At 39.7% G+C, this 12,294-nt stretch overlaps 2 protein-coding genes across 5 annotated transcripts in view; both read right to left on the bottom strand.

The window, feature by feature from the left end:
• Positions 1-11,923, bottom strand: part of slc12a3 (solute carrier family 12 member 3) — a 71,339-nt gene extending 59,416 nt beyond the window's left edge. Inside the window, exons 1-2 of the mRNA XM_069901357.1 lie at positions 7,212-11,923; positions 3,737-3,853 (exon numbers count right to left, since the gene is read on the bottom strand). Coding sequence (XP_069757458.1) covers positions 3,737-3,853; positions 7,212-7,520 — 426 coding nt within the window. The 5' untranslated portion in view covers positions 7,521-11,923. The remainder of the gene's footprint in view (positions 1-3,736; positions 3,854-7,211) is intronic.
• An 82-nt stretch (positions 11,924-12,005) lies between these two features.
• nup93 (nucleoporin 93) overlaps positions 12,006-12,294 on the bottom strand; it is a 144,616-nt gene continuing 144,327 nt past the window's right edge. For 3 of the 4 annotated variants that reach the window (XM_069901362.1, XM_069901359.1, XM_069901361.1), the window contains one exon: positions 12,006-12,231. In XM_069901362.1, the coding sequence (XP_069757463.1) occupies positions 12,121-12,231 (111 nt within the window). In that variant the 3' untranslated portion in view covers positions 12,006-12,120. The remainder of the gene's footprint in view (positions 12,232-12,294) is intronic. The other variant, XM_069901360.1, reaches the window with a different exon arrangement.

Raw genomic sequence — 12,294 nt, 5'->3', positions numbered from 1 at the left:
TTGGGTTCAAGGTAAGAAGCAAACTTTGCAAATATCTGCTCTGGATCAGGTTTCTCCACCTCTGTAAGATCAGCTATTAAATAAGTCAAGGCCTCGCTCCCCTGTCCACAGAAGTATATAACTGAACTTCTCCTCTGGTGTTGCATTTTAAAAATAACTTTTGAATGCTAAATTGCACTTCGGCTGAACCTTTTTAAACAATTAAACAGTGTCTTCAGCCTCCTCGCCCATAACACGGTGAACTGCTGTTGCTCCAGCCATTCTATTCAGTAATGTTTCTTTCTCTTCTTCCCCTTTGTATTTCAGTGATTTGCAATCCATTGCACAAACCTCCCTCCCCTCCAATGACTCCATCTGCACCTCCTGCTGCCTTGGAAAGGCAGCCAACATAAAGAACAGACACACATTCTTCTCCATCCTCCCATCCGGTAGAAGGCTCAAGAGTGTTGAAAACACCACCAAAGGCTTAAGGACAGTTTCTTCCCCTCAACCAACAAACTCTTAAATGAAGCTTATAATGGTGTCATCACGATGTCCTTGCTTAGTGCTAACTGATCTTCCTTTTCACTGTAATCCTACACTCTGCAAATTGTCCTCTTTACACAGCTGTAGTGTGACAGATTATGTTATATTTTATATTATGTATAGATATGCTTTGGGGAGATAAATGGTGGTGTTTTTTATTAAGTATAGTTCACAAACAAACAAACACTTCACAACACAGATCTCATTTAAAATGCCAGAGCTCTGCTCAAGCCAGACAGTCCAGGCTCCCAATGCCTTTATAAAGACAATGGAAATTGCTTTGCTGAAGGACTTCACAAGTAAGTGTTAATTGGACATGCTGTGGGGTAATGGATTACTGTTTTGGAAAGCAACAGATGAACGGACTCAGAAGATTAAGTCTGGTGCCGCAATCTGTCTGAATGCAGTTTGCTGTTCTAAGAAGGTAATGTGGTTTTGCAAGGAGAGGGGGGCGAGAGGGGGCGAGAGGGGGCGAGAGGGGGCGAGAGGGGGCGAGAGGGGGCGAGAGGGGGCGAGAGGGGGCGAGAGGGGGCGAGAGGGGGCGAGAGAGGGCGAGAGAGGGCGAGAGAGGGCGAGAGAGGGCGAGAGAGGGCGAGAGAGGGCGAGAGAGGGCGAGAGAGGGCGAGAGAGAGAGCGAGAGAGATGAACTGGTTTCTGCAGCATAACAAACTGGTAGCTTGTTTGAAACCCCATTTTGAAGATGGGTTGTGAGTTCTGAGTTCAGCCTATTCAAAGCCCCTGTGGTCCAAACAAGAGCTGTATATGCTTCACCTGAGATAAGGGAAACAGAAAAGGAACTCTGTGGTGACCTGAAAGAAAGAGATCATCATCTGGAAAACCCTGATGTGGGGCAAATTTCTTCAGCAAGACATTGAAGTGGCTGTATGGAAGGAATCAGTTTGTGTCCAATGAGCAACAAATCTATCTCTGAAAACTGACAAGAACCTTCCTGAGCAGTAACCATTTACCTTTCAAACACCAAAGCTTGGTGAAGATTCATAAATGTTAAATTCTGTGCACAGTATAAGAATTGCCTGATACTGGTGAACTTGTAGGAGTGGGAAGTGAGATTGGTCTGTGAATCAAAGAACTTTTCTGAACTTACACACCCAGTACATACACGAGCACGTAGAATTAGGAGGGGATTAAGTGAGGTTAAGTTAATAGTAATAAAGTTAAAGTTTGATCCTGTTTTTATGCTTAAAGAAAATTAAAAGTAACTTTTGTTTAAGTAACCACTTGTCTTGGTGAAATTCTATTGCTGCTGGGTTTTGGGGTCCTCTGGGCCTCATACAGTAGAAATGCTAGAGATAATCTGTTGGCCTGTTTGCAGAAGAATCCTTCTTGCTGTACTTGATATTTTATGACAAACAAACTTAAAAATAAAAACTTAATACCTTTCCTGAAAAATTTCACCCAAGGTGAAAGTTTAGGTAAAAGAGAATGAGAATTGCTTTAGGCTTGGCAAATGAGTTTTGGTCTGATTTTCTGGACAATAGGCCTTTGTAACTGACCTGAATGAATTAAACTGTGCATACAATTTTAGTTCTTCACAGCTGGGAGGATATTGTAACATTAATTTGGAGTTAGTACAGCAGGTAACCTCAGTTACAGTTCTTTTAAAAGGCGTAATGTTTTCAGATGATTTTGCATCAAGAATCGTATGTAGTGTAAGTAAATTTCTTGTTAAATGGATGATTTTTAATTGAATCAATCTGCAGAGGTTGTAAGACTGCATCTTGCACTGGAATCTGACAACTGATTTTTGCCTTTAACTATGAAGTATCAGCACTCAGAAATTACTACCATAAGATCCCCATTATGTGAAATTTATGCAACTGGCAGCCTCAAGCAACTGGAAAACTCATTTATCCGGCATCTACCAATTCACGTAAGTGCTGGATTCTGGGTTTTTTTTTTAACTGTCTTCGCTTCAGCAGAATGATAGAATTCACATTTTACTCATGACCACAGTTACAAAATCAGGATGAACATAACTCATTAGTTACTGGGTAATGGTAGTACTCATGATCTAATCAGGTCAAGGACAACCATGACACCAACGATGAGGTGATTCATGTGAAAGATGATCTAATCAGGTCAAGGACAACCATGACACCAACGATGAGGTGATTCATGTGAAAGATGATCTAATCAGGTCAAGGACAACCATGACACCAGCGATGAGGTGATTCATGTGAAAGATGATCTAATCAGGTCAAGGACAACCATGACACCAGCGATGAGGTGATTCATGTGAAAGATGATCTAATCAGGTCAAGGACAACCATGACACCAGCGATGAGGTGATTCATGTGAAAGATGATCTAATCAGGTCAAGGACAACCATGACACCAGCGATGAGGTGATTCATGTGAAAGATGATCTAATCAGGTCAAGGACAACCATGACACCAACAATGAGGTGATTCGTGTGAAAGATGATCTAATCAGGTCAAGGACAACCATGACACCAACAATGAGGTGATTCATGTGAAAGATGATCTAATCAGGTCAAGGACAACCATGACACCAACGATGAGGTGATTCATGTGAAAGATGAGCTGTCTTTAGAACGGAACTGATTTTGGTGTAGATCTTTTTCCCTTGCGTCTCCCACAAACTTGATATCTACATTAATTCTTACTAAAATGCTCATCTGTGTGAAAGGTTGCATTAATACCCAGCTATTGGATGTGATTGGATTTACTCAGTGAACTTATCAGGAAGGGTGACATTCTATGAAGATGGTTAGGATCGGTCATCAATTTTCTAAAACAACATTGGAAGAACGCTGGATGTGTTTGCTGAGAATACATAATAAGCTCACAACTGTAGAGAAGTCTGCTCTGAAATGATTCTACTACATTCACGTAACAAGATAGCAGTTCCAAGACAAAACCTGGACTCGGGGGAAAAAAAAATCCTGACATGCATTTACACTTTTCATGGATTACAAGTCCTTGAATATAGAGAACAGAATGAAAATGATTTTAAAAGTTATTTTCTTCCAGTTTATGTCACGTCACAGTATGTTATAATTGGACACGAGTAACATAATCAGGTAAATGACTGATCGTTTCATTAATAGCCATGAAGATTGTATTAAATGTGTTGTCAAAGAATGGCTTCACAACCAATCGCTAATTGGCTGTCAAGATTTTTTTAAAATTTAGCGCATTATTTTGACGTTGGATAGGAAGAGGACGTACCATTACACCTTTTATCCAACCAAATCGGACAGGCTTCCTTGGGGCTTCATCCCTACTCAACTGCTGTTCATCATCCATTCTACTTTCATACAAGTGGGGTAAATGTTGCTCTGTACCCTGGAAAGCAATGGAATCATTTCCATGATTTATTAATCAGTGCCCATTGGGCAGCAGAATGAGTGAGCACTAAGTACAGAATTATGATTAACCCTCGTCCCATTCTCAGTACACATTTAGAACAAAAAGCTGCAAGGTTTCAAAACAGAAAATATCACCAGATAACACTGTTCAGAGCTGAAAATATTAGTGTTCTAATTCTCTTTAACCTATTGTGTACTGGAAACATTTTATACTTTTATGTTGATCTAATTTAGACAGCTTCATTGCATCAAATTTTACATTATTTATCAGCCATTATCTTACCTAGAACTCCATATTGCTCAATCCCAGAAAACGTTTTTTCCATTCTGGGCTTGGTGATGACTCATTAATTTAATAATTTGCTCAAGATCCATCTCAGCTCCCTATCTGTAGTTTGTTATTTCTTTGCATGATCATCAAATTGTGTCAGGTTTCAATATACAGGTTGTACCTCTCTCATCCAGCACTCTGTGATCCAGCAACTCGTGTGGTCTGGCACGTTTTGAATCTGCCGCCATTAGTTTGTGGATCTACTACCAGGGCGGCGCTGTTAGCAGCACTAATGCACCTAAATCTGTTTACACTGCAGCCAAGTGTTTCGGTGACACCGTCCTGTTAATTTCTTATATTCAGCTGTATTGTAGCCCTTCAGGATGTCATCCAAAAGACCAGGAGGTGCAGAAGATGGTGTCGGTACTAATAAACGTTCCCTTAGGATCAATTCTTGTTTTCCAGAATTGTCTGTGGTCCAGCAATGCCCAAGTCCCAACGTTACTGGATTGAAGTAGTACAACCTGTACCCAGATCCTCCATTCTCTCATGGGATAATGCCTGCAATTTCATAAAATTGGGCTTTTTGCCACTTGTCTTTAATTTGGAATGGTTTATCCATTGTCATTCTTCACCCACCAATATTCAAAGTTTTAAAATGTTATTTGAGCTTAAATGGAGTTCCCACAACACGGCTGTTTGCCCCATCTAGTCTAGGCAGACCATCATCAATCCACCTACACCCATCTTATACTAATCTTATTTTTATTCTTTCCAGATTCCCTTAGACTCCCCCAAGATCTGTCCACTCATTTACACCCTGGGAAAATTTAGAGTATCCAATAAACTTAACAAATCATGTGCCTTTGGGATGGGCAAGAAATAGGAGAACCCACTGGACACCCTTAGTGTCCCAAAGAACAGGGGTAAATACCGCACAAGGCAGAACTGGAGATCAGGATGGAACTGTGAGGCAGCAACTCTATAAGTTGTACCACTCTCCCACTATTTCTAATTAAATACACAAGCAAATGATTAATAAGTCAACTCTTCAAAAAGTTCAATTTTGCTTACCTCCGATTACAATTCCTATGGAAGGTTACTCTTGTGCTTCTCATCTAAGGGTTAATAAATCCCTAGGGCTTGACAAAATATACCCTTGGACCTTGAGGAAAGCTAGTGTAGAAATTTCAGGGGCTCTGGCAGAAGTATTTAAAATGCCCTTAGCCATGGATGTGGGGCCGAAGGATTGGAGGGTAGCTCGTGTTATTCTATTGTTCAAAAAAGGCTCCAAAAGTTACCCCAAAAACTATAGGTTGGTGAATCAGACATTAGTAATAGGAAAATTATTGGAAGGTACTCTAAGAGATCAGATATACAATTATTTGGATAGCTAGAAACTGATTAGGGTTAGTCAACATGGCTTTGTGTGTGGTAGGTCGTGTTTAACCAATCTTGTAGTTTTTCGTGGAGGTTACCAGGAAAGTTGATGAAGAAAAAGCTGTTGATGTTGTCTACATGAACTTTAGTAAGGCCTTTGACAAGGTACCTCATGGAAGGTTAGTCAGAAATGTTCAAACGCTAGGTATCCATGGTGAAGTAGTGAACTGGATTCGACAATGGCTGGATGGGAGAAGCCAGAGAGTAGTGGTGGATGATTGCTTCTCAGACTGGAGGCCTGTGACTAGAGGTGTGCCTCAGGAATCGGTGCCCAGACCATTGTTGATTTTCATCTGTATCGATGATCTGGATGATAATGTGGTAAATTGGATCAGCAAGTTTACAGATGACACTAAGATTGGAGGAGTTGTGGACAGTGAAGAAGATTTCAAAGCTTGCAGAGGGATCTGGGCCAGCTGGAAAAATGGGCTTAAAAATGGCAGATGGAATTTAATGCAGACAAGTCTGAGGTGTTGCATTTTGAAAGGACTTGCATGGTAAATGTAGGGCATTGAGGATTGCAGTAAAACAGAAGGATTTGGGAATACTGATACATAATTCCCTGAAAGTGATGGCACAGGTAGAAAGGGTAGTAAAGAGAGCTTTTGTCCTATTGGCCTTCATAAATCAAAGTTTTGAGTATAGAAGTTGGGAGGTTATGGTAAAGATGTATAAGACATTGATGACTCCAAATTTGGAATATTCTGTGCAGTTTTGGTCACCTAAAAGATATCAATAAGATAGAAAAAATGCAGAGAAGATTTACAAGGATGTTGCACAGACTTCAGAAATGAGTTATAGGGAATGGTTAAACAGGTTAGGACTTTTATTCCCTGTAGCATAGAAGAATGATGGGAGATTATGAGGGGGATAGACAGAGTAAACGTAGATAGGCTTTTTCCACTGAGGCTAAGTGAGATACAAACAAGAGGTTTAAGAGTGAAAGGGGAAAAGTTTAGGGGGAACATGAGGGGGAAATTCTTCACACAGAGGGTGGTGGGAGTGTGGAACAAACTGCCAGCTGAAGTGGTGAATGCAGGCTCAATTTGAACATTTAAGAAGAATTTGGACAGGAACATGGATGGGAGGGGTGTGGAAGGCTATGGACTGTTTGCAGGACAGTGGGACAAGGCAGAAAAATGTTTTGGCACAGACTAGAAGGGCCAAGGGGCCTGTTTCTGTGCTGTAGTATTCTATGGTCCTATGGTTTACAAGACTAATGTTTGATTAGAATAGAAAGGCTTTATCACAATTTATATTTTTGAAGAATAAATGAGTGCACGTGTATCCAAAGATTCTGAATGCGAAAATAACTTGAAATGAAATTAAATGTAGAGCTGCAATGTTAAAAAGTCTAAAGCTCATGTGAGACATTTGAAAACCAAAAGGCCAATTTAAAAACCATAAAACTGCAGATGCTGGAAGTCTGAAACATAAACCAGAACCTTTTATTAACATTGAATATCAAGGGCAGCCTTTGGGAGAAAGGAATACATTCCAAAAAAATGGGGTAAATTTGAATAAACTTGCAAAAACAGACGTGATTTACAAGTTAGAATCAAGTACACATCAAATGGAATACTGAGATGCTTGGGAGCTAGAGTAAGGCTGACTGTGGACTTACCATCATGTACGAGCGCAGGTCTGCCAGAGTCGGTCTGTTTTTCTTTCCCTCTCCCGCTACCTGGGTGTTGGCATAGTAGTCATGGCTCGGCACCACGTCCAGAGTGTTGTAGCCGAATGTCCTCAGGTAAAACGTGCTGCTTTGGGTCAGGTTGTTGGAGTCAAGGCTACTGTAGGTGACCTCAGGTTGACAGTAGATGTTTGTGGCTTCTTCCTCATTGCTGATCAGGGTACTGATGGTAAACCTGCCCTGGGAGATGGCTTTGATTTCAGAGTTGGGAGACTGCTCAGAGCCTGTGGGATCTGCCATTGAATAGGCTCACAGCTCTATGTGAGATGGTGAGGAAATAATGATGGGCATAGCACAACTACAGGACTTTTATAGAGAGGAACTTACAGCAGACAGGAACTGGTAAAGAATAGGGCAAGTACATTCAGCTGACTGCCTCCAGGACAGTTGTAACTAGAAAAAGTTTATTACAAAGGTCAATTGAAATCTTTGTTCGTTCGAATTAAAAATACACCTCCCTGACCTGGAGAAGCAATAATGGGAGGCCAGATTTTAAACTTGTTCAAACTACTTTGCACAAGGGCAACTTGTATGTAAAACAGAGGAAATTGAAATCAGCCTTAAGAGAAACCCAGAAGTGACCCCATGTGACCTTGATTAAAACAGGCCTGGAGAAATTTGCTCAGCAAAGGCAAGCGAGATGATAAAACTATAACCAGATGGAAGATTTGATGCTTGACTGAGAAGTGCATGAAAGGCCCTCAAATATGAGTAATATCTGATGCAAAGTGGACAGATCCTTTCAAATGAGATTCCCAAAATACCTCGACTAGCCCCAAAACCACATTTCAGCTGAGGAGGTAAATATTCTATTCTATTCTGTGGAGTGCACGTACTTTTTCTGTAGGAACAAACTTACCTCTTTACACAGTGCCTATCTGCAGGATGGTTGGAGCCAAAACTTTATCAAATATGGGCGTGCATTTACAGCAGTAACCTTCCGGCGCGCATTCAGTTGCTGTCAGACCATTCTATAGGATTGGAGGAAGTCATCACACAACATGCCTGTGTATTGGTACCATACTCTAATGACCATATTCAACGGTCTGTTAACTGGAGGTGAAGATATGGCAAGATGATGAATGCCATGCAACCATTCTAATATGGCAGCTTCTCAATTTGGTTTTCTTTCTCTAAAATTATCTTATTTAAAATTGAGATCCAAAGTGACAGAAACTTCTATTTTGTATGCTTGTTCACAATAAGGAGAATACTTGAAACTATCATTTTAAGAAGTACAGTATAATCAAGGAATAAATCACTTTATATGGCCCAATGATTTCCACGTTTAATCACAGACTAAATCTCAGAGTGGAAAAGCAGGTTCTTCAGCTCAGAGTCTGTGCAGACCATTGACCCATTTCCACCCATCTGATTCTGTTTTTCCCACATTCCCATCAACTCCCCTGAGATTTTATCATTCCCCAACACACAAGCGATTTGCAATGGCCAATTAATCTAGCAACTCTGCCTTTGCGATGCGGGGGACCAGAACACCTAGAGGAACCCCACATCATCCCAGGAACAACATGTGTACTCCACATAGACAACACCAGCAATCAGGATTAATCCAGGTTATGGAAGGGGCGGCAGCAGTGTCACTATCTAGGCCCAGTGCTCCTGATTTTCTAATGCTCGACTTGCTTGTGCAGTTTATTTTTTTCCAATCTGGAAGACCAATAGAAGAAATTAATGCAAGAAGCCATCAAATGGCCAAAGTATAGAACTACAGTTTATCTCCACAGCAATGAAGCGAAATCAAAATTCAAAGCCCTGTTCTTTTTTAGCCCGAAGGGGGAACGGTTAATTGATTTTGTGCATTCAATACTATAGGGCTTCAAAATTTTACAATCAAATCAGAAAAATTATGGAGAGAGCTGGCAATCCTCCTAATGAAATGACTAATAAGGTGACTATTTCCTTTATGTCTTGCATAATTTCATAAGTCGTGAATAATAATCATATTTTATATTAAAAGGTCTTCGTATTCCCCCCCACGTCCCCAACAAACTCCAGTAAAAATTTTCCACCTCAAGGAATTATTCTACAAGGTTAACTCAATATATTCAAATTGATAGGCATTCAATAAAATTTAAATATAACATTTCTACATTTAAATTTTTTTTTAATTTACATATACAGCACAGTAAAGGTCATTTCAGCCCACGAGTCTTTGCCATCCAATTAACCTACACCCTTGGGAAAAAACCTACGCGGACACAGGGAGAATGTACACACTCCTTACAGAAAGCGCGGGATTCGAACCCCTGTCCTGGCACTGTAACAGTATTGGGCTTACCGCTATGCCAACCATGCCGCCCTTGCAGAATAATTGTTTAAAGATGATGCAAAATCTTAAATTCTTATAATGTTGATGATCAACTCTGACTAACTCAATTGTAGGCGATGATACATAGATTTTCAGATTATCAGGATTCATACAAAAATTTTAATGGTTTTATTTCATTCAAATAGCACATTACAAATAGAACAAAACTGACTACCTTTTCATCATAGACATTTTCACACTTTTAGTACACACAGTTCCATTTAGTATTGTCTGCTGTTTCATGAAGTTTTTTTGCTTTTGTATACAAAAACATTTAACATAGAAAGCAAAATCGATCTTCAGAAGTTGGTACAAAATAACTATTCTGAGTAGATAATTTAAAGCATTTAATTTATTTATCTACTTCAAAAAAAAAATGGTGAAGGAAGATTTTTGCAGAAACGCACCACCTAGAAGAGAATGAAGAGTCTTCATTGAAAGGAATGATCTATTTTAACTGGGCATGAAGGGGAGGGGGATGAGTAATTCAGTACTAAAAAGCAGGCAAACAAGAGATTGGCAAATAAATGCCACAATTAAATGGAGACATGTCATTTGTTTGATTCAGATGATGAGCTTCTGTTCCTATTTTGTAGCTCCTTCAATTTTATCAACTATCAACCTTAACTTTGCTGCTACTGTTATTATTTGAGACTTTATTTGCCAGTACACCTCAATTGATCAGAAAGTGTTGTTCATTTCCAACTTTGTCCACTTCCACCTGTACCTTTCCATAAAAATGAAAGGCAGCCAAAAATACTCCTGTAAAACATGCTCTTGAGTTTGTCCCTCTGAACAGGGAAAATACTTGCCTCCATTCATTAACTGAATGAAGGTGACCAACCATTGTTTGTGACCAACCATCTAATGCCTCTGCACAACAAGGTGTTACCTTACACACAATGAACTAACAAGAATATGGCTGTTTTCACTTACCCGAATTCAGGTGATGTAAAAAACGTTTCTGAACAGCAGATCTTGCAGTGAAGCCAGTGGTATGATGCAACCCTGGTGTTGTGAAATAGCCGGATCGTAGCTGTTGCTTTTTGCCGGCCTGATTCACAACACCAGCTGCTGCACCAATACCGACCTCAAATCGATGGCAAGCCGTCAATCTGTCCGGCATCCTCATGCACTTCTGCCGTGATGCTGCAAAACCCGAGTTAAATTCAGCTGTTCATTTACAGATAAAGGAACTTTTTCTGACTTTATCAAAGACATTTTAAAATACTTCAACTTAGCCAAACATAAAAACAATGTTCATTTCATAGTCTTTATCATATCAGTGCTCACTCCAAGTTTGATTTAATGGTCCCAATAATCAGTCTTATGAGGAATTCAATGAAGCAAAGCTGAAAATTGGAGTCACAAATAGGTGGTGGTGTATCTGTTCCAATTCCTCAATGCAAAACCTCAATCTCTGCAATATCACATCTGTATCAAATGTACTCATGGAAAATGAATGGCCCGGCTTTGTTGGCAACTTCCATCAAGGCAAAATAAGATTCAGACATTTTCTTCTCAAAAAGAGGGAGGAAGAGAAATCATTTTATGGAGTGAGTTATGATGATAGATGGCTACAAGGGTGGCGGAAGCAATAAAATAATAATTTACAAAAAGTGAATTGGATACAAACTCAAAAAGGGGGCATAAAATCCTGGGACTAACTGGTCAGGTTTTACAGGTGATTGGTCGGGGACAATAGGTTGAATGGCAAATGTGCTATTGCAAGATTCTGAGCAGGGAATTGCAAGATTCTGAGCAGGGAATTGCAAGATTCTGAGCAGGGAAGATATCCAAAAGCAGCAATTCATCTGCACCTTACATCATTGAGTCAAACAGTAAAATGAGGGATAAATGAAACAATGGTGCAGAGAGAACTCCATTTGATGGGGATGTAATTTCATAAGCAAATTATACTAGGGACTTTGAAAGAAAAACAAAATCAACTGGAACTGCAGTGACCAATTTCTATCAGCAAATTCTTGATAACTGACAGATAGTTCACATAAGGAAAGGTACCCTTTTTGGGATATATTTTTGTGGCTATTTGTAATTCATTGAAAAGGATTACACCCTCCACTTACAATTTTGTAATCCAAATGGCTCTGGCTTGCAATCACAAAAAGTTTCTCCTTCTTTTCTCACAATTAGAAGGGCAGGAAGCAACTAAGAATGAAGACATTGCAGGGAGCTACAAGAATGGATAGCGAACTTACATATTCCTCGAAAAGTATTTAAAAGATGGTTTTCCGATCAAGTATTTCAAATAAGAGGCTAGCAGAATGTAATAAAATCAAAGTCATGTATAATAACAGGTTTGTGATTTCTCCCTTATTTTATTTCTGGATCTTACACTGAACAAGGCCAAGAGTTTCCAAAAAGTAAAAATCAAATTTTAAGCAAAGAAAAATTTTATTTCCAATTTGAAAAATACAAAATGAACTCTGAATACAAAATTCTATTCCACCATTAGTTTACATTCCATCATTGCAACTCTCCTCAACTGAGTCAGTTCATGAGGACCTCCATTTGCACCAGGCGTGCATTTGTGTCACCCGCCATTCTGTACGGTATCATTCCAGCAAACGTTATCAAGGCACGTGCCTGGCATCTGAGCTGCTGCAAAGAAATCACAGAAGATGAATAACAAATATTTTTAAGAGATAAGAGCAACCAAAACCA

The sequence above is a fragment of the Narcine bancroftii genome, chromosome 10 (assembly GCF_036971445.1).
Source record: "Narcine bancroftii isolate sNarBan1 chromosome 10, sNarBan1.hap1, whole genome shotgun sequence".
In the NCBI taxonomy this organism is placed as follows: Eukaryota; Metazoa; Chordata; class Chondrichthyes; order Torpediniformes; family Narcinidae; genus Narcine; species Narcine bancroftii.
Note: the sequence above shows the minus strand (reverse complement) of the source record. Positions and strands in the feature narration are given on the sequence as shown.